General features: G+C 30.6%; 2 protein-coding genes across 3 annotated transcripts in view; both read right to left on the bottom strand.

Annotated features, from left to right (window-relative positions):
- The window catches only part of LOC107452575 (DC-STAMP domain-containing protein 2), a 44991-nt gene extending 30261 nt beyond the window's left edge, over positions 1–14730 (bottom strand). The window contains exons 1-6 of one of the 2 annotated variants that reach the window (XM_071178022.1): positions 13986–14730; positions 13100–13272; positions 10399–10634; positions 5916–6086; positions 2007–2108; positions 667–861 (exon numbers count right to left, since the gene is read on the bottom strand). In XM_071178022.1, the coding sequence (XP_071034123.1) occupies positions 667–861; positions 2007–2108; positions 5916–6086; positions 10399–10634; positions 13100–13263 (868 nt within the window). In that variant the 5' untranslated portion in view covers positions 13264–13272; positions 13986–14730. Of the gene's footprint in view, positions 1–666; positions 862–2006; positions 2109–5915; positions 6087–10398; positions 10635–13099; positions 13338–13985 lie in introns of those variants that run through there. The other variant, XM_043052394.2, reaches the window with a different exon arrangement.
- A 5305-nt stretch (positions 14731–20035) lies between these two features.
- The window catches only part of LOC107452578 (ribonuclease 3 drosha), a 62610-nt gene continuing 59064 nt past the window's right edge, over positions 20036–23581 (bottom strand). Inside the window, exons 23-24 of the mRNA XM_071178088.1 lie at positions 23292–23344; positions 20036–20936 (exon numbers count right to left, since the gene is read on the bottom strand). Of these exons, the coding sequence (XP_071034189.1) occupies positions 20848–20936; positions 23292–23344 (142 nt within the window). The 3' untranslated portion in view covers positions 20036–20847. The remainder of the gene's footprint in view (positions 20937–23291; positions 23345–23581) is intronic.

Raw genomic sequence — 23581 nt, 5'->3', positions numbered from 1 at the left:
TTTTTTTTAATATTTTGAAATGTAAACGAGCGTCTCTTGTCTGAAAGCAAATTTTTATACCAGGAGAAGCTTCTTTCAACGTCTACTGATGTTATTGGTGCGTACTTGAAAAGGACGGTCACACTTACTGACAATTCTTCTTCAATTTGAAAAGATGTTGCTTCACCTGTTAATATCCTAGAAATTTTCTTCATTGTTTGGAAGCCAGTGTAATAATAAAAAATAATAAAAATTAGAAAAATTTAACAAAAAATTTAAAAAATGCTTTAAAATGCAAAATACACCCCAAAATTTTAAAGAAAATGCCCTATAAATCTCAAAAAATGCTCTAAAGGAAAAAAAATGTAAAAAAATGCAAATGTCATCAAAATCCGGGCCTTAGTTATGATTATTGCATGTTGAATTGAACATGATATGTTGCTTACTGTTGGCTATTCACGAGTTTCTTCGCTTTATTTTTGCAAGAAAAGAATATTTTTAAGGAGTCGATATTTTTTTTTAGTTCAAGTTTCAAAAAGTACCAAACTTATTTTCTAAAGCAATTTACATTTTAGTTCATGGTGACTGGGGTAAAGTAATCTATCGGGTCACAAAATCCTCCAAGTTAATATCTCAGAGAGGGTACCTATATAAACGGGCTATGACCAAGAAGAAAGGTAGTCTTACTTCTTGCGACTTCACATACGAACTGCACGCTGCTTACTATGTTGCAGAGAAAACTGAAGGCGCCCATTTTACCCATGCAATCTTCTTTAGCGTCGTCGAAAGCCCTCAAACACCGATTATAGGGGCTGCCATACCGACTACTGCACACACTCACGATTCTCATAAGCCATTCGAATATTGTCTTGATAGCCTCAACTGAAAAAGAAACAAAACAATTTTTTAATATAAATAAAAAGACAACATAAATAAAAGACACAAACAAGTATCATAACAATAGTTCGTTCACCAGGAATTGGCTCCGCCTTCATCACGTAGTGTCCGACGCTATTTTTGGGATCCTGAGCAATTATGCAATCTTTATGTGCATTTTTGAAACATTATATGATGTTTCTCTCTTTTGAGTAAATGGTTCGTCCATTTTGCCACACTATATTTTATAACCGTCGTTGGACAGCCGACCCAATTTCATGGGTTTATGACTACTAATATGTTCACCTCCGCAGCCTTGTCATTTTGAACCCAATCCAGAAGACAAGGGAACTCCTGGATCAAGAATCGGGAGAAATTTGCCTTCGTGGAGGACTTTTTTGATGGAGCTAACCCACATTTGCTTTACATAGAGAGGAAGACCACGAGAACTTCCCACGGTTAGCCTGACGGCAAGGGGACTCATGATCTCTCTATTACTGAGGATATTTCACGTCAGCCCTGTGGTCGGTGCAAGCCGGATGTGGAATTCGCATCGACCAGCCATTGCCGGGATCGAACTCCGGTTCACCTCATTGGAAGGCGAACGCTCTATCCCCTGAGCCATCGCGGCTCGCCACACTGTATTTAATCAGTTAGAGTAACGAAAGTTATAACAGCAGATGATAAAGCGAAGTGGGTGATTGAAAAATAATTCACTGTTTGCGTTTGGCGTGCATTAAGGGTTGAAGTGAACTCTTCGTCCGAAGAGGTGGAGCCAAGTGCCAACTCCTGGTGAACGAACTATAGTCCAGAAGCATAAGATTCCTTTCATATAGATTATACTAACGTTGAAAACAACAGCTCAAATATAAAAAGGATGCAGAAACAATACTTTGGAACTTCTTTCTTACAATAATAACTCTCTATTCTGTCACAGCTTTTAAAAAAAAACGCTTCAGCCTTGCAAAATTTTTACTTCAATTGTGCAGATTGATTTATTAACGTGTTTTTTTTTAAATACGCATCCTTTTAATCCCGCCTGTATTGGAGGGGTAACAAATTTTTAATATGAACTATCGATACAGAAGTATTGTTTCGAATTCCTTTCCTTCATATTTCTTTCTACTCATTTTAGTATTTGTAAAACTCACTGATTTCCAGAAACAAATCACGAATGGCGATGAAAGCTTCTTTTACCTGGATAGCGAAAGATTTCAAAGCTTTTAAAATATCTCGCATGGCATCAACAATAACTGCAATGAAAGGGAATAATAATTAACTTCTGAATCGTAATATTATTACAAAACAATTATAATATTTCCATTCAAGTGAGGCGAAATCGTTTGCGATCAAAAGACCATTTTTTGATCCATAAAGTTGGAATGATTTGTAACAAGGAGAGATGGTCAATCCTGGTGGTCATCAAAAAATAAGAAGAGATAATTTTCTTTAATTTTAGAGTTTTCACCCTATTTTCTTTTTCAATTATAGAAATTTAAAAAATGAATTTACGCTTATACTAATTCTAACAGCTTTAAAATGTAAAACATTTCTTACGTGTAGCGTCAATAAAAACACTCTACTAATATTACCCAATAATTTTCTGATTTCTCCTTATTTTCTTTTGACACAAAATAAATTTAAATATATATATATATATTTTGGTATATTTTAATTATAAAAATTATCGTGATCACCGAAAGGCGATCACAGGTTACCCTTATGGCAAAATGGTTGTTGTCTAATTTTTTGTTCAGCCTCTGTAAGTTTATTCCTTGGCATCGTTTTTTTTTTTTCTTTTCTTGTTTCAACTCAAACCTTAGGGACAGAGTCAATCAGTTTGGGACCTTCTTTATGTGTGATATTCACCTGAATTAATATTGAAAACGATCCACTTTGAACTATAGGTCAGAATTTCTGATTTTTAATGAAAACAATAAGAACAAAAATATCGTTCAAATGATGAAATTCTCTTTTATTCACAACTCAAGAAGTATTTATGGGATCTCTCTGGCCCCATACCTAAAAAATAAACTCACCCACTTAATGCATAACAAAATTAAAACTGAAAAAAAAGAACTTAAAAAAAAATTATCAAACAGCAGGGGTCACCATAGCAACGCATGCGCACTGTTTACTATTACGCTTGAACACAGTTGAAAAGTGTGATGACGTCCAAATAAGGTTCTCACGCCATCAAACCCAAAACAACACCCATTTTGCCAATGGTTAATATTATGTTGAGTAAAAAAAAAATTTAATCAAAAAAAATTTTAAATGATCAATACATACAAAAACAGCAAAACTCTAACGCCTGTTGAAACATTTCTGTCTTGTTGCTTTAACTGGTCACAATCAACCTTAAAAGAACTTGGNAACAAAAATTTTAAAAATGTTTTAAAATGCAAAAAAAGCCAACAAATTTAATGAAAAATGCCCTATAAATCCAAAAAAATGCTCTAAAGGGCAAAAAATGTCCAAAAATGCAAAAAAAATGCAAATGTCATCAAAATCCGGGCCTTAATTATTACAAAACAGTTATAATATTTCCATTCAAGTGAGGTGAAATCGTTTGCGATCAAAAGACCATTTTTTGATCCATAAAGTTGGAATGATTTGTAACAAGGAGAGATGATCAATCCTGGTGGTCATCAAAAAATAAGAAGAGATAATTTTCTTAAATTTTAGAGTTTTGACCCTACTTTCTTTTTCAATTATAGAAATTTAAAAAATGAATATACGTTTATACTAATTCTAACAGCTTTAAAATGTAAAACATTTTTTAGGTGTAGGAAAAAGCGAAATGGGTATTTCCATTAAAGAGTGTCAATAAAAACAGTCTCCTAATATTACCCAATAATTTTCTGATTTAAAGTTTTCTCCTTATTTTCTTTTGACACGAAATTAATTTAAAAATATATATATTTTGGTATATTTTAATTATAAAAAATATCGTGATCACCGAAAGGCGATCACAGGTTACCCTTATGGCAAAATGGTTGTTGTCTAATTTTTTGTGCAGCCTCTGTAAGTTTATTCCATGGCATCGTTTTTTTTTTCTTTTCTTGTTTCAACTGAAACCTTAGGGACAGAGTCACTCAGTTTGGGACCCTCTTTATGTGTGATATTCACCTGAATTAATATTGAAAACGATCCACTTTGAACTATAGCCTAGAATTTCTGATTTTTTATGAAAACAATAAAAACAAAAATATAGTTCAAATGATGAAATTCTTTTTTATTCATAACTCAAGAAGTATTTATGGGATCTCTCTGGCCCCATACCTAAAAAATAAACTCACCCACTTAATGCATAACAAAATTAAAACTGAAAAAAAAAAAAGAATTTTTTAAAAAAAAGTTATCAAACAGCAGGGGTCGCCATAGCGACGCATGCGCACTGTTTACTATTACGCTTGAGCACAGTTGAAAAGTGTGATGACGTCCAAATAAGGTTCTCTCGCCATCAAACCCAAAACAACACCCATTTTGCCAATGGGTAATATTATGTTGAGTAAAAAAAAATGTCATCCAAAAAAGAAGTAAAATGATCAATACATACAAAAACAGCAAAGCTCTAACGCCTGTTGAAAAAACATTTCTGTCTTGTTGCTTTAACTGGTCACAATCAACCTTAAAAGAACTTGGTTCATCTTCGATGTTCCCAGCTTTCAAAACCAAATTTTGACTGTATTATAAGAAACACTTTTTTTTGTGGCATTCAGTTGCACCGAGTTTATTTCATGGTACATCTGATCTGTTCACGTGACCATTTTGAAATGCTGTTTTGGTGCACACGATAATAGATAAACACAACAGCCTTTGGAATGCCAGCTTGGAGAAAGATTAACTACTACGGGAATGGCTGCTGTTGGAGCCGAGGTAACGCCCCTCGGTGGAAAACTTTTCACTCAACCCGATATTAAGTTGGAAACTAATAAAATAATCTTTGGTTTATTTTGATTCACATTTTTTTGTTAGAACTATTAAACCTTGATTGCCCTGGGCCAACATTCAATTCCTGGTCATGGTGGTACCCTCAAGAATTGAGACGGATTTTAAAAATGAAGGAGACGTTGATTCATGATATGTAAGTTTGTTTTTTATTGAGAAAAAAAACATGTTGGTTTTGCTCATATTAGTTGGTTTGGCCCAATATTAAGTTGCGTCAATTGGTGATGGTCAATTTTGAAGAATTGAGAATTTTCATGGAAGTTTAGGATGAAAAGCCATTACAGAGTTGCCACATAAAAAAATGAACAAAATAGTTGCTTTTAGTAGCCAAAAACATGAAAATAGTAGCCAAAAACAGGCAAATAGTTGCCTAAATAAGAACAAAAATTCATAAAAAATATGATTAAAATTTTGTTAATGACTTATTTGTCATACACTATGATCCATTCAGTCAAGTTGGTGGCAAATATGATAATTTTTATCTAAACGTAAATGTTTATATATATATATGAAAAGTGATTACTTAAATTCGAAATTCAGGCATCGTAATATAGTATTAAATTGNATGGCTATGTAGTTTTTTTTTTTTTTTTTTTAATCATGCTGAATTTCGTAGCAATAATCATTGAACAGGCGGTCGAGAAATGAAATAGACTTACAATGGAGTCTGTGCAGATTGAACGAATTAAAAAGTGAAAACTTAAATTGGCAATTCAAAATTTTTTATTTTTTTAAGAAAAATAAAGTTTCGAGTGTTCAGAAACTATCTTGTGGGGTGCAGAGTTTCCACCCAATTCATGCTTTAAAAATAATAATAATAAAAAAAAAAACATCGCTAGGAGTTCAGAAAAGTCTCCCAATAGTTTCCTTTTCCTGAAAATAGTTGCATATTTTGCCTTTTCAGGCAAAAAAAAGTCGCCATAGTCACCTCATGCGAAAAATAGTTGCATTTCAGTTGCCTGTGGCAACCCTACATTGTATCTATGATGATCTATCACCAGAAAACCACCAAAAATTTCAATTATAACTCTATACTCTTCGGATAAATTCGTCATGATTCATTAAAAATCAAAAATATTTTTGAACACCCTGTGTTTGAGCATTACCTACGAGTGGTGCAAAGATGGCTTTAAGAATGGCCTTTGTTTGCTTGACGACCAGTTCTTGTCCACAGTTGAGGCTGCTCACTAGAATATTGGCGTTTCGTAAAGCATTCTTCGTCGGTCCACTCATCACGAGAATATACGTATAAGCCAGCAAGACAACGCGACCACGACCTATAAGAACGTAAATATACTCTTCATTTTCCCATCTGTCAAACGGGCTTTCACTTATCATAATAACTTATTTTATTTTATAACCGTCGTTGAATAGCCTACCCAGTTTTGGGTTTACGCCTACTAATATTCAACTCCGTAACCTAGTAATTTTGAGCCCAACACAAAACAAGGGAGCTCTTGGATCAAACTAAGCTTTTTGATAAAACTATCCCCTTGATCCTCTATCACTGAGGATATTTTATGTTAGCACTATGGTCGGTGCGAGCCTGGTGCGGAATTCGTATAGATTAACTACATTTAACATCACTTGCCGAGCGGCTATTTCTCGCAGCCAACTCATAGTCAAAATTTACTGTTATCGAGTAAATTTCTCCGGTATATATATATATATACCTTTCAATAGTCAGTAAGACACTTATTTCTACAGTATCGATGTTAAAACTGCGTATAGTTTTAATACACTAGGGAACCGATTATCCGGAACGATCGGGACCATCGCTATTCCGGATAACTGATTTTTCCGGTTTTCAGAATCGCTACAAAAAGCCATTTTTTTATTGTTAAACCCAACNACAAATCCAAATTTGTTCGTTGCATTCTTACGTACACTTTTATTGTCATATATGACCTATAATGCGGTCATATAATGGTGATACTTGGCTACAAACAATTTAATTGATGACCCAGATACACAAAATAAAGCAAATAAAGTTAAAAGCAACAAACACCAACAAATCCAAATTTCTTCTTCTATATATATATATATATATATATCCCTTTCAATAGTCAGTAAGACACTTATTTCCACAGTATCGATATTAAAACTGCATATAGTTTTAATACTATTAATTAATATTTGGTGATTATTTAAACTGCTCTGACTTAGCAAATAGAAAATAATTGAATATTAAAGTAAGTCCAATAAACTCTTTTCTTGATCAAATAGAGCTTTAAGCAAGCAAATATCACACTGATATTGGATACAAACATTAAATATCGATATCTCGGTTACTTTTTAAATTAGAATGTACCATTTTTATTACACCTATCGGCGCTTTACTACTGAACACTTCAGCCCGGAAATATCACGGGAGAGAGAAGTAGAGGGCGAAACCTCACCCCGTCATTTTCACGAGAGCGAGAAGGAAGGGGTTAAAAAATTTTTATTTTCACCAAACGTAACATTTCTTATTTTAAACTTTGTTTTAACTTTATTTCGCTTCAATATGATCGTATAAGTGGAGTTCTCATACAAGCAAAGTACACACACGAAATCTATATTAATTTTTCAGTTTTTTCAGTTTTTTTTTATTTCATTTCAAAATAAATGAATTGCTTTAAATAAAATACTATTTCTATTTATAATTAATTTGAAACACCAATTTTTTAAGTATGGTCATCATATTTTTTGAAGTATCAAAAATTTCATTTAAAAATATTATTTCACATCCAAAAAAAAATTGAGTTTAATATTTAAACATCATAAAAATGAATTAATTTTAAAATCAAAAGTTGCTTTTTAGAACATTTAATTAAATTTGCTGCTATAGAATCAGTTATTTTAACAACTTTAATTATTTTTATATCTTATTTAGAATTTAATAGTAATAAAACACAATTTTGTTTTTTTTTGTCTTAAGTAATTAAACGAATTTTTTGCCAAAGTGTAATGAATCTATTACAGGGACAACACCTCATTGTGAACTTTCTTCATCATTTCGCAGTTCCGATTTCGCGCAGTCAATTCGTTTAAGAGAAAAAGGGTATATTTTTGCGTGATGTGCTGCCAAGTTCCCACATTGGCGGAATTTATACATGGTCACTGGCCCGCCAAGTGACCATAATCTTACACTAACCCCTACTCCCAGACCAGTCACTCCTTGCGATCAGGGCTGATTATCGCCTAGGCCCATTAGGCATGGTCCTAGGGCCCACAATTTCTGAAGGACCCCAAAAAGTAGTGAAGAGTCTAATGAAAGGTGGGCTAGCTTTGTGTTGGTTTAAGTATTAAATAAAACACTGTTACAACAAACAGTATTAAATAAAAAATCAGTGACTTTTAGCAAAAATCACTGATTTCAATTGCTTGTGGCCACCAAATTATTTTTATTTTGATATAACATTGTTTTGTTGTTTTATATTTTGCTTTAATTTATAGATACGTGAACTTTATCTTAGAAAAATAATCTTCAATTGTCTGCTTGCAAAATTTCTTAGAATGTTTCTCTTGAATCATGCAATTCAATAGTAAAAGAAAACAAAAAAAATTTTTTTAATTCTAAATCGATAGAACTTCTTTGAAAAAAAAACGCGCTTAAAAGCAGCAGAAATTTCAAGAAAAGGGTAAAGTAATTTTTTTCTGCAACTTTAATACTAACTTGTGTAATAAAATTTTTAAAAATATGGTTTTTTCACAATTGGTTAGGATTAAAAATATTTGCAATAATGTTGAAAGTTTTCGAGAAGCTGCGAACGATTTTTCTTTTAATTTTTGTAATGTTAATTTTTTAATTAAGAAAATGATTGAAGAATTCTAGTTTTTTATATTTTTTTCTTTTAACAGGGCGCAATTCAAGTCTTGACTGAGCAGCCCCAGTTAAGCATTTTATTAATATGTTACGTGTCTTTTCCTCGACTTCCTTTTTTTTTTTTCAATCTGCGCATTGAAATAGAGGGCGTTGTTTTCCTTAGTTTTAAGTGTTTCCTTTTCATTCGGTTTGCTTATGAAATCGTTGTTTGACCTGGTTAAAGTGAGTTTTTATTTTCTGATGATTTTGTTTGAGTTTCTTTCCTAAATTGGTTCTTTATATTTCATGTTTTCTCCTGGACTTCTATACAAAACCTTCGGGGTACTGAGGGAGTTACTTTAGGCATTTGCTTCTCCCACAATAGAAAAGGATTTGTTTTATGGATACCGCTGCCGGTATCCCCTGAAGACGTGCTTCGTTGGTCATATTTTTTTATACTTCGTTTCCTTTATTGCAATTCAATAGATTATTTTTCATTGTTAGGACTACTGTTCAGTAATTTAATTTAAAAATATCTTGTAAGGGGCCCGGAAAATTTGGTGGGCCTGATCGGTCCCTGAGTGGGAGGGTGGTGTCAAGCACAAGTGTGAGGATGAAAATTACATGTAACCAAATTTCGTATTCTTAGAGTCCACCGTTTACATGGCATACAGACACGCACTTTATTACATGTATACATCGAAAGTTTATTAATTAATACAAAAAATAATGTTATTAAATAAGAGAGTAAAGCAGTGAGAAAGATCAAAACCAATTTGATTGCTTTATATTATAACAGTTTGTAGTGTGTAACAGAAACACAATTCCAATTCCCTAGTATCCAAGACATGTTAACTTGATTCTATGATGAGGTACCTTTTAATAGATGAAAGTTGACATAGTCGATAACAACTCTCCCCACACCGTCGTTGAAACAACTCTTGTAGTTTTGAATCCCACCCAGTAGACAAGGGAACTGGATCGGGAGAAATTTGCCTTTTGGATGATCCGCATTTGTGTTACATGGAAACCGAGAAAATCTCCTATGGTTTGCCTGGCGACAAGAAGACTGTGAGGATATTTTGCGCAAGCACTGTGGTCGGTGCGAGCCAGGTGGAGGACGACCAGCCATGGAGTCGAATCTCCACATAGGTAGGGGCCATTGGGCCACTCTAATTTGATTGCTTGTGTGGGGAAAGTAGTTATTGACCCTGTCAACCATCATCTATGAAAAGGTACCCCATCATAGAATCGAGTTAATATGTCTTATATACAAGTGAATTAGAGTTGTATTTTTGTAGTGGTAGACACACTACAGTACTCTCCCACCAGAATTAAATCTGTGATAGAATTCGATGAACGGATACCTCTAGTTGATTCATTGCTGTTTTGTGAGAGGCCGGGAGAGCTGTATTAAGTTAAGGGTCGTGATTGCTCCTGTGTTGTCCACAGTGGTCGAGTGAATGCAGGTCGACGTTGCGTGTGATCGAGACTGAGTAGCAACAGCGTTAGGAGGTGGATAATGTCGCAAGTCAACTGTTCAATATGGACCATCCATCGAAGTAGGCGTGTTCATATCGAAGTGTGAGTTTCCGTCAAGGTAGGCATGTTCACATCACGTCCAGGTCACCCATGTGAGGAATGTAGTTATCGACCCTCTCAACCTTTCCTCTATGAAAAGGTACCCTATCATAGAATATGTCTTACATACAAGTGAATTGGAATTGTATTTTTGTAGTGGTAGACACTCTACACTTATAAGAATCGCATTTAAACCTGCAATAAAACTGTGACATACTTACTGGAAAATAATTGTGGAACAGCCAACATGGTCATACAGCGGCATTCGTGGCTGAATGCAAGACCATTAGCGAAGAGAGCTCCAATCAAACAAGAAAGGATACTTGTAATTCGAGGATTGCAATTCAATTGGTTGAGAAAGAAGAAAAACATTGCAGTGGCTGACAACACTCCGACACCAAAACCAAAGCAACTTTTCAAGGTGAAATTTTCAATCGTTCCACTTGAGCACAATCGCCTGCAACTTCCAAAAATTAAACTCAAAAACCAATTTTCAAATGGGTTTCCTCATTTTATGACGCAGAATTTTGATTAAACAAATTCATATTTTTTTCTTCATATATTTTGTATTGATAAACAAATTATTAACAAAGTTATTTTGTATTAATAGCACAGCACTGTGGGCCAGAAGACCATGATCTTTGGCCAAAAGTCAAAAATTAAATTTTCAACTAAAATATGTGTAGGCAGTTTTAATATAGCCTAAACTAAGTATTCATAATCATTCCAAACATTATAATTTACTTTTTGGACCGAAAAGAGTACAATGTAATGAAAAATATGTTAAAAAATTTTTTTAAAATTTAACTTTTACATTTTTATTTCAGACATATATGTTTCACCTTACTGTTACATTTGTATGAGAGTAATTAGTCTGAAATGATAGTACAATTTTTCAATGAGTTGGATTAGTTAATACTCTTGATAAACTTATAGTTTATATCTTATCATTTGACATTTTACAATGTTTGAATGACTTTCGAAACTTAGTTCCAAAAAGTTCCACGAGGTAATTAGCTAAACCTTTTTTTTGTTGTCTTCTTTGTTGTTTCTTCTTTCGAAAAAACCTGCCCCATTTCGCCCGTATTGCAAAGGTGAACTAAATATACCAAAAAACAAAAATTATGTTTTTTTTGTTCATGTTTTCGAGTTATTTTGTAATTAATTCGCGTTATTTTGTAATATTACTTCGGAAATATAATTTGCTTTTCATTTTTAATACAAAATTAAGAAAATCATTGTATTTTCATCGCTTTTATTTAATTATTTAAACGTACTTTTTTTTATTTTTGCTCGCCATATTTCAGCCGCCATTTTGCTTTTTTGGGAAATTTTAGTGTATTTCAAAATTTCAACTATGAATTCAGTTTACCTGCACATAAAAATCCCTAAATAAAAAAGCCAAAATTTTGAAACAAATTTTTATCGAAATACTAATTTTGGCCACGAAACCTTGGATGCTGGCCCACTGTGGACTGATGGAAAATAAGTATAAACTTCAGTAATGCTTCTTAAACAATAAGAGTAATTAACAGCACTGCTTTCTGAGGGGGGAGGGAATTTCTATACATTCTTATTTAAGTATAACGGAAAGAAATTGCATCATCTCTTGTTGGAAAGAAACTGCACATATACGGTCAAACCCCGTGAACCTTCAAGGGACCGAAACTTCCGTTCACTATAACCGGGAGTTCACTATATTTGTTGCTATGCCCAATGTACATAGCAACGAATTAAGTGAAAAATATATTTAGCATTTTAATAATTTATGGTTATGAAATAAGGCATGAAACACCGGTGTCTCTGCGCTGAAGGAAAAATTTTGCTCACTTTTTAGCAAAAACATTTGTTGATATTTAGATCTAAGAGAAAGGGTTATTCATTTTTGAAATTTCTTTAATTTACAAAATCAATTACAGATTCATTTTCGAATATGAATTTAAAAAAAAAAAATCCAATCTACTTTTTTTCGATTTTATCTTTTAGTACAAATGTAATTCCGATAATCTAACACAGTGGTTTCCAGCTGGAGGCCCGCAAAGCCTTTTTTTGTGGCCCGCGAACTAAAATATATTAGTTGTTTTTTTTTTTTTTTTTGCGGACAATTTTGGTAAAAAATTTATATGGGTTTAAAATACTTTTCTTTCGTTTAAAACAACCTAATTTCTTCGTTTCTGTGCAATGTAACATACCAACGGTGCTTAAAATTTATTTCTCAGGTTTTGCATCCAAGAAAATATTTATTCAAATGCAAAAATAATCATACATGTTGCCCTTTTTTATTTAGTTTTTTTGTATTTTGTGAATATAATTTAGCAAGTGCATATCAGAAATTTTCTCGAAGAAATTCTTCCATTTAACTTTTTGAAACCACTCATTTTGGACGAAATTATTTACATTTGTAAATTTTAAAATGCATAAAAGAGGAATATCATCTTTCATTAAAATTCCTTCAATTGAACATCGCATGAGCGGGAAAGAAAAGAAAAAATTAATTACAGATGCTCGAGAATTTTTTTGTTTCTTTAATTCCTAAAAAGTCGAAAAAATGTTAATTTATCACAGAATTAAAAGAAAAAAAAAACTTGTCAATAAGTGTCTGATTAAGAGAAGATACGAAACAAGTTTATTTGTAATGCTTGTTATTTGGCTTTTAATACTAAAAAAACTTTGATAAAAATCTGAGAGTAATATTTAATGTTCCTTCAAATATAAAAGAGTTCTATATAAAATTTTGATAAAGTTGCGGCCCGCCATTTGAGTGGTGTTTTTAATTGCGGCCCCCGGCCACATGTAAGTTGGAAACCCCTGATCTAACAGATTTTTTATAGTAAGTATTACACATTTTTATAATTAAAAAATACCAAAATGTACTTGAGAAAAAAGGGAAATAATCATTTCATTCTTTTAGAAAATGTATACCTCAAAAGACGATTAGTTGGACAACATTCCATCATCCATGTCCAGCATTCTTCGTACCAAGGATATCGAGCTCTCTCCCCCCTACTCACTCTTAGAGAATTCATTCTAGCTCTCTTAAATCTCTTGGCCGCTCTATACACTTTAAACGCCTGCCAAACCTTCATCACTTTTAACTGAAATAAAAATTTGTTCTTATTCATTCAACATTGGAAATTAAAACCACAATTCTTACAGCCCAACTAATATAAAGATAATTTTAATAAAATGCAAATCACTTCTAATAATATTTAAGTAGGCTTGACAATAGCTAAAAGCATATATTGTTTTCAATTTCTTTTTATTTTTAAACGACACATTTAATTATAGACATCGTTCTCACGATTAAGATTCGAAAAATTATTCGAAATAATGTTTGTTGATATTTGTTAATTAAACTACTAAAGGGCAGCTGCTTTTCAAACTTTTACCTAAGATAACAAATCATTAAAAAAACTTGGTTTGAGAAATATGGTGTTCGAATAACACTCTTTCTTCAAATCTCTAAAAATAGTACTCGAACAGAACTTAAAAAATTTGAATTAAGAGTTCCAAACACAGGCGGTTTAATTATCAAGATAACTTGTAGAATAAATAGCATCTTTAAAGGTAAACGCTTTATTAACTGGAAGATATTATTAATTATTGGATCATTTAAATTAAATGGTGTTTGATAATTTTTACCTCTTTTCATTCAATTGCGTAAACAATAGATTTTTATTTTTCTTCACTTTAATGCATTTTTGGCAGTTATAGATGCTTTGACTTATGTCAGAGTTGGGTACAAATGTAACATTAATCGTGGAGAAAAATTGAATATTTATTTTAGTGAAGCTTCCCGAGTTCTTACCTTTAAAGAATCACTTCTAGTTCAATACACAGTAAAAAAAAAAAAAATAGTGGCGATAACTAATCACTATAGATTTGGGAAAAAGTATTACTTTGATGTCAATTATGAATCGGTTAAGGTATCGAATCGCTGGTTTGAGAATTCAGTTTTTGGTTACCATAATATTCTTTGTTTTCAATGACCGCAACTTTTGCTGACCTTTATGTGTCTCAGTTCATATGGCCAAATGTAAGAGAGGATTGTTAACCGTCATGATTTAACATCTTATGATGAAATAATTTCTTACGAAATCGCATGTTATTCACTGGCTTTGTTGACATCTTATTTAAAATGTTCTCTTGCATAGATTATTTTAGACTCTCTTAACCAAATCTGAACTGGATCATACATTTAACAACATTTCAAGATCAAGTTCAGCCTTAAAAACTATTTTTCTTCACGTATCTACGCTTATGTTTGCCTCACCAGAGTTAAAGGGAATGAATATTTTTAGTATTTTTCTACTGAACTTTTAATAAAATTGTCTTATAAAACAACATTCTGTTGATGCAAAATAATAATTTGTTTCATTAACATTTTAATTTTTAAACTAATGTGAAAAGCATACCCACGTTGAAAGTGGTCCTTTAAGTAGAAGTAGCGGATGTTAATCGAACTCAACACGGAATGCAAGTCAACTCCTTTTTGAATAAAACTGAGCCACATAATTAATCACTTTTCAAACATTAAATGAAAAGATAAGAACGCAGAGCGTGAATGCAACGACCTACGTTGTTATTTGATACGAATGACTGCTGACAGAACAACACGATCATCAGTTGGACCGGAGCATTAATGCTCCTTTATTGTAGCTCATTAAATTTAAAAAAGAAAACTGCTTGATATTCTTTCTTATGCAAGCGAAAGTAAAATAGAAGGTTTTTTTATTTATTTTTTTTTAAGCGAAGGAATATCCAAAACACATCGGAAAAATATTTGTAAATAAACAGGAAAAAAATATGTATCTTATCTTCTTAAACCTAATCCCAGAGAAATCCTTCTACTAAATTTAATGATCTAATATGAAAAGTCTATTTAAGCATAACCTTCCATACTTTTCTGAATCATAGAACTTGAAACATTAAAATATGCAAAAGGAATACACAGAGACACACTATGTTATGTCATTTAATTTTGCAAGAAAAAAAAATCGATAACAATTTTTATCAAAAAATTTGAAGTCTTAATAAAAAAATCATTATTTATAAACTAAAAATGCTTACGATAAAAAATTCCTCATATTGAAATAAAAAAATTCATAGTTTTTTTTTTATAATCTTGAAGTTCTAAATAAAACGTAGAAAATCATTCTGTACAGAACTATCTTGAAATTAGAAAAAAAAAATTATTTACAAGTGAATTTTTATTATAAAAATCATAACACTTACCTGCTTAATAAATTCGGAGAATTCCAAAATGAAATGTTTTTCGTTTGAAAATTTTGTTCTCAAATAATATATACATAGATTATCCTTTCATTACTTTAAAATGACAAACCACAGAATAAAATTATATAATTGTAAGATCTCGATATGAATTTCAATATGTAACTTAAAAACAGAAGAGCTGAATTAAATCATTCAAAATACTTACCAAGAAAAGGATAAAAAATTACTAATAATCAACACAAATGATAATTAATTAAACCATTGTTTCAAATAATTCGGGTGATAATTGTTTTCCGAATTATATAGAATCCTTGATGGCCAAGAAACTAAAATATTTCATTCAAAATATACAAAGAGTAAGTGGCACAATGGGCGACAGTCAAAGAAGGACCTGCGTGACCCCTTAGCAGGCAGTGACCTATCGAGTACCCTCGCTGTACCGTGAGAGCATACCAAGAATGAACGGTGACGACCGACAAATTATGTATATAAGAGAATTTAATACAACTTTTTAAATGCAAATTAGGTTTTTCACACGTGCTATAAACAATCAGAAAACCCCTAAGATTTTTGAACCTACGGGAGAAACGGCAGTTGAAAGCAAATCTCCTGAATCTATTATTTCCATATTTTTTGAAAATGAAATAGGGTGTTCTAGACACAGATATCAGCAACATTTTCAAATTCATGACTCATTCCAAGAATTTTTTATGGGATGGTACTATTTTCTCTCACAAAAACGCAACAATACATTTAAAAAAGCACTATAACAACATTAAATGATAGGAATAACCAAAACTGATAAACTAATCTTTTTAAATTTAAAAAACAGAGTAAAGAAAGAGTAAAAGCAATAAAATAGCTGAAAAGAATACAAAAGAAAAAAAGGTTTTTTCTTTTTGTAGAATTATATTCCAAAGATACTTTTCTTGTACGCGGGAAAGGAAAGTAATACTCCTGATTTTTCTGTTCTCATTTCGGAATTAAAAAAATTCGCCAATGACTGGCTTGCTTCAGCTAGAATTTGAAATTGATAAAGTAAATAAAAAATAATAACAAAAATTTTGAAATCACAGAAGTTTAAATGATAAATCGCGCTAGAAATGATGCTTTTTGTTTCATTTTTTGAAAAGAACACCGTGGTTTTTAAAGAACAGGATAAAAACATTTTATATTTAAATAAAATATGACTGGGAGTGGCGATTTTGTTACAAATTCAGATACTCGGAACACCATGAAATTGGGGGATGGGGGTAGATTCCATTTTAAAAATTAGATTTTTAGGCGACCTAAATCCATGATTTTTTTCTTCTGTTTTTTAAAAAAAATAGTTAAAATCATGACAAATTTTGTTCAGTACCGAAATGCATGATTTTCCAGTTGCGCAGATACCCTGGATATGCAAATTAGATTGGTGATACAATAGGCGAGGTCTAACTCGAAAAATAAAAATTCGTTTAAACACTAAGCAAATCGTCTGAAGGACAGAGAGGAGATTTTTTCCCCACCCTCCCAATTTCTCTATTTAAATGTCAAACATGGACCCTTTTACAATATCATGACTGGTGCTTTAATCAACCCGACCTGAAAGGTTTAATTTTATTATAATAGAGACGGAAATTTCTCCTTCAAATTTTTTATAAGTAATACTTATTTGTATTTTTAAATGATAATATATACTTTAATTAAAAAATATCAACTCGTTTCATAAAAAGCATAATTTGTTGTTCGTCTATAAACTTATGATCAGTTTTAAGTGCTTCAAAATCATTTCTTTTTAGAACATTCCACCACCTGTTTCATTTTACAGAAACATGCGAGAAAGCAGCACAGATTTTCTTTAGGATAATAAATTGGAGGGATTCTTGCTTGCGAAACTTAATGTATCAAATATGAATCTGTCAAGTATTTTACAAAATGAAACAAGTTAGAATCAAACAGCATTATTGACAGCTAGAAGATAAAATTTTATTTTATAATAAATTTAACGCCTTCGCTTTTCATAACCTTTTTATTTCTTCATAAATCGTAGATTCATGTAGTAAGAAATTTTTATTATCCATTGGTAAAATGGGTCTTGGTTTGGATTTAATGGCGTCCACACTTTTTAACTGTGTTCAAGAGTCATAGTAAACAGTGCGCATGCGTCGTCATTGCATGCGTTACTATGGCGACCGCTGCTGTTTTTATTTTCACTAGCAGGCATTTTTAAGGTATTTACATAATAATAAAGTATTTTTATATTCTTTTTTATTATGAACGTATAATGGCTGGCATTGACGGTAGATTTCAATATAAATATGAATGCTGAAGAAGGAAAAGTATTGTTGTGAAACACGTACATAGGGGAAGGATATGAACATCCATGGAGACAGTTTTTGCAACCCATGATTTGAAATGTCGTGGCGTTTAACAGTCAACCCAGAAAGAAAAAGTATTTGACCAATGGGTAACCAGTGATTATAATAATAAGGCGATCACAACTTTTTCGTCGATTTCTTTTTAAAATCTTTAAGCGATTAAGAAATCCTTTTTTTCTTCAGATTTTTAACAAATTAAAATTATTTAATTAATCAAATAATTATACGTTAATTCTTCGGGGAATGTAATATATTTATCTAATCTTCGGATTTAAAAGCAATTTATAATTTTTGTTGGATCTCATAAACAAATTTTTAATAAAAATGAAGCTTTAAAACTATGTTTACCTTAAATTATCGATTGAATAAACACAACAACGCTCTTTACTGCATAATATTATAGCACTGCAGAGGTGTTAACTTTTTTTGCTTAAAAAAAACTTAAAATTTACTTTAACGATAAATGCGCAATTCAGTAGTTAAGCTCGATACACTATATACATTTCTTTATTTTCACTTATGTTGAAAAATGAAGAGAATACAATTCAAACAATTACTTTTTTAAAAAACACTCTCCCCTCACATCCTTGATTTTTCTTGTGGAATAAATTCTATTTGCATTATTATTTCATAATTTTAACCACTTACTTACCGATCTAAAAGGAAAATGAATATACATATACTTACAGAATAATAATAAAATGAAATTTTTTAGTGAGAAAACGTAAAGCTTTTCATCCGGACATAATCCTTTTCGATAAATGTTACATTTCCAAATAAAGAATCCTAAGATAAAAATGCAGTTGAAAATGAGTTCGAGATAAAAGAAAGCAAAAAGTAAACTTACCGACGTGGAGTAAAAGTAAAAAATGCATTAAAAATAGTTAAACTAATTTAACAAAAATTCGCTAAGAAGAAAAAACCGTCCTAACAGCTTGAATCATGCAAAATAATTATAAAAAAATATATTTGGTAGGAAAAATATAAAGCAAATTACATTTCAGTGCAAATTCATGTATGAAAAAAATCTGGTTAATAAAAATTTATTAGGAAAAATTAATTAACTTTTCTTAATTAATTTTTAGGATGGAATAATAGGAAAAAAATTTAATGAATAGAAAAAATAAATAAAAAAAAAATTAAAAATGAAAATTAAAGTAAAAAATAAATAAACATTCAAATAGGTAATCATTGTACAGTTTAAATTAGACTTAAATTGGGAATAAACCATTTAATTGGTATTCCTTCATTCATAGGGTGGTGTGTATATATATACACAAATATATATCACATATTTTTGTATCCTCTCTTTGAAAAAAAAAAAGAATTCTGGCTACATCCCTGTGATGGCGACAAAACATTTGGATGAAATTAAGAAGGAAAAAATATTTCATATTCAAAACTCTCAAATATAATTTAAAAAAATATTTTAATTTTTCTTTGAAAAATATTAGCTTTAAGTTTAACCATAAAAATCAATTTTCTATCCATAAGCCAGTATTTTTTAAGTGTTTTAGAAAACTAAAGAAAAATAAAATTCATAACATTTTAAACATAAATACAGTACACATCATGTGCATTATAGTGCACACGACGTATACAGTTTTAATTTTTATACAGATCCAATTCTTGAAAGGTACAAAATTAAATTACACAGTATCAAACATCTTGAATGAGCAAAATACTCACAAAAAGATTATATATTTTTTTCAACTTTAAGGAATCCCAAAAATTTTATTTGTCTGAAATATTGTTTTTAAAGATTTCTAATTGAGGGCCCATGAACAGGCTCTTAAAAGAATCTTTTGGAGGCTATTTCATTACGTATTGGCAAATGATTTTTTTCAACCCAAAAGAAAAACTTATATTGCAAATATACATTCAATCCAGGTTGGTGGCAAAATTAAAAAAAAACAAAACAACAACAATTAAGATTGATTTACAGTCTAAATTATTTAATAATTGTATATTTGTAAGTAATTATTTATGAACATTTAAACATTTATGATGAGAGAGTAAATCATTATTTTTAATTGTCTATTTTTTTGTTTTAATTATTACATGTTTATAAGTATTAATTTATGAACCTAATGAGTCTTTTGACACAATTTAATTAATACAATCCACCTATTTTATATTAACTTATTGAAATAAAGTGCATTTACAACTTAAGACATTCACTTGAGAGATTTTACTAAATCATAAGATGGACTTTTATGTTCAATTTATACAATAGATATCAGACCTCATTCAATAATGGTGCTTCATTTGCACAGTTATTTCTTTATTTAAAAAACAATCAATTAAAACAAATATTTACAACAAAAGAACATTATGCGACAACATAACAAGAACAAATGGCAACAAAAACACTTTCTAGTTATGTCTTGAAAACTTAGAAAGGGAATTATGACAACTATACAATATGAACTCGACAAGCTTCTGAAGTAGTCGACAAGTTTATCTGTTGTGGCCACCTTTGCAAATTCATTTGTGAGACACTGTTGTGATATATTGCAAGATTGTTTTGAAAGTCAATAACATAAATCTTAAAAACAAGCAACTTTTGAATGCTACATTTTGAAACATGGGAAAATTAAATAGTTTTAGTCGAAAAGCTTCTAATAAATTTTGCCCATGTGACATGTCTTGTAATATTTATTCTGCTAAAAACCTGTGGGGACCCAATTTGTTATGTCGAGGAAAATGCTTAAATTATTATAAACTTGACTCCATTAAACAATAAGAGGAGAAAACTCAAAAAGAATTCTTGATTAAGAGAGGAAACAAATCTAGTCTGGAACAGAGTTACAATATTCTATAAAACAATTAAATTAGAAATTTTGAACCTTAAGGCTCTGTTACTTCTGTTCACTTCAGATATTATAAAACCAAGATTTCTCAAATACCAAACTTATTAAATAGGATTTTGTCGAAAAGTACAGAATGTTTCGTTAAGTCACTGTGAACAGTAATTAAAATTTCATAAATGTTGAGCAGCGATAAAATTTTTGTCATCTAGTTTTCATGGTCAAGTTGATATCAAGTTTTTATTATAAGAATAAAAGTCGACAATTATTTTTTTCTGCATTTCGTGGGACGTCGTCCATGCTTCAAACTTCTTTCTATTGCTCTCTTTTGATGCCGCAGTTGGGGGAAAAGATCTGCAAAAAATTGAAAATTATGTATCATAAAGTAAGTAATAAACCATACACATAGTCCCTGCGGCAAAATTTTTTTGAGCTATCTGGGACAAAACTCTCTATCACTAATAACTCTCTGCTAAATACTTTTAATAACAACAAACATATATGATACTAATTTAAAATAACAAAAGCGGTGTGTTTACAACCAAAAAACTATTATAATTTTTAATTGAACATGTAATAATTTTTTATTCTAATATTATGGGTGATATTTTCGTTTTTTGTGGGAGGGACTCACACATTACTTCCTTCTTCTCATTGTGTAAATAGTCATCTTCTTCTTTGTCAGCGCAACAGCCCCTTGCAGGCCTTGGCTGCCTCAACAGCTGACGGGGTTCTTAAAGGTGACTATTCTCAAGGCGCAAATAATCATCAGAATAAAAAAATAATGAAATCTGTAGTAGAAATTGCCAATAAAAAGATCGATGATGAAATCATGCATATCGAACACCTCGAAAAGGGGTTACTTAAATGTGTGTTTCGTTTCGACATTAGGTTGTTGCAATAAACAACATCGAATAAAAAAAATTTTTATTCAAAAACTATGGAGAGCAATAGCCAAAATATCGATAGAATCATTGCCTTATAAAGTTAATACTTAAATGCAGGATTCGAATTTTCCATATTGTATGAAATATATCGGGATCTTTAAAAACCACGTGAAAATCAATATCAATAACTACCCAAAATACAATCGAAACATTATATCGATTTACAATACTATCATCTTAAAGTGAGTGTTAAAAAAAAGCAATTATCTACATGCATAATTCAAATTTCTTTAGAAAAAAAAAATATTTTTAAAAATTTTTTTATAAAACTTTTCAAAAGAAAAATCCTTCTGCAAGAACTTTGTAATGTTCTGCGACAATGTCGCCGCGCTTCTGCCACTGAAGTGATCTTTACTGAATCAGTAAATCAAGTATATATATTTCATATTATTTTTTATAGGAGTTATTTAAATATTTAGTATCCAAGTTTGTGATTTTCTTACTTTTGCCGCCAATAGAGAAGGAAGGGTATGTGAAGGACATTAAAATACCCTATTTAAAAAATGCAAAAAAATTCTTAAAAAAATAAAAATTACAATTGGAAACAATTTCGGAGAAAAAAGACATGCAAAAAATTTCATTGCAGAGTTCTGACCATTGTACAAAAATACAAAAGTTTCCTACAGAAAATTTGCGACTCAAAAATTTATAAAATTAATGCAAATTCAGGGTTGCCACAGAAAAAAAATGAACAAAAGAGTTGCTTCTAGTAGCCTAAAGCATGAAAATAGTCGCCTAAAATTATGAAAATAGTTGCCTAAATAAGAACAAAAATTTTTCAATAATATGACTAAAATTTTATTAAATGATTTCATTGTAATATAACATTTTCCATTTAGTCAAGTTGATGGCCAATATGATAATTTTTTAAATAAACGTTAGTGTTGTAGCATTAAATTTTTATGTAAAAAAATTAGTATAATTGCAGAACGTTAAATACTTTTAAATGCTAGAATTAATTCAGAAAAATAATCTTTTGTTAAAAAAAACGTTGTTTCTATTAATTTTCCCTTTTATCAATAATTGATTTAGCAAATAAATAAATATATATACATTGAAAAGTGATTACTAAAATTCAAAATTCATGCATCATAGTATCGTATTAAAAATTGGGATCTTTAAAATCATGTAAAATTTCATAGTAATAAGTGTTGAAAAGGTGATTGAGAAACAAAATAGATTCACAATGGAATCTGTGCAAATTGAGTGCATTAAAAAGTGATGACTCAAATTTGCAATTCAATATTTTCGTATTTTTTAAGAAAAAAAAATTCATTACGTTCAGAAGCTACTGAGGGGGGCAGGTTGTCGACCCAATGTATGCTAAAAGAAACATTGCTAGGAGCACAGAAAAGTCTCCCAATAGTCTCCTTTTCCTGAAAATAGTTGCTTTATTAACCTTTTCATACAAAAAAAAGTTGCCATAGTTGTCTCAGGTCAAAAATAAATGCAAATCGCATTTTAGTCACCTGCGGCAACCCTGCAAATTTCATTTTGTGCAAAGTTACACCTTTTATTCAAATTTAATCGTAATTTTAGATTACTGAAATAAAAGTTAAAGCAAGAAACAAAGGGGGTTATTGTGACATAAGCATGAAGGTGACAAAAATATGAATATCTAAACGGCTTGTTATGGATAAAATTGCCCAAAAATATATTTAATACTAAAAGTTTTCTTCTTTTTCATAAATAGGAACATTAATATGTAGACAAATAACTCACCTATAGAATAGGTGTCAAAGGAAGTTGAAATTTTGCTTACCTTTTGATTTTCTCAGAGCGTTTGCAGCAGCATCCATCTCAGCTTGTTGAATACTAAAAAATAGTTTTTGTTTAAAAAAAGAGTCAGATAATTTTAAGGCAAGATTGTAAGTTCAATCTATAAAAAAAGAAGTGCTAATTAAAATTAGGACTGAGAAAGATATTATTTTGTGTTTCAAACACTACCCAGACTTATTTAACAGGGTGCAAAGCCAATCTTTCAACAAAAAATAAGCATCTTTTAAGCACTATATACCTTTACAAAATGCAAAATAATTTTCAAAGACTTTA

Source organism: Parasteatoda tepidariorum, chromosome 2, assembly GCF_043381705.1.
Source record: "Parasteatoda tepidariorum isolate YZ-2023 chromosome 2, CAS_Ptep_4.0, whole genome shotgun sequence".
Classification (NCBI taxonomy): domain Eukaryota; kingdom Metazoa; phylum Arthropoda; class Arachnida; order Araneae; family Theridiidae; genus Parasteatoda; species Parasteatoda tepidariorum.
The sequence above is the reverse complement of the archived record's forward strand: the minus strand, read 5'-3'. Positions and strand labels throughout refer to the sequence as shown.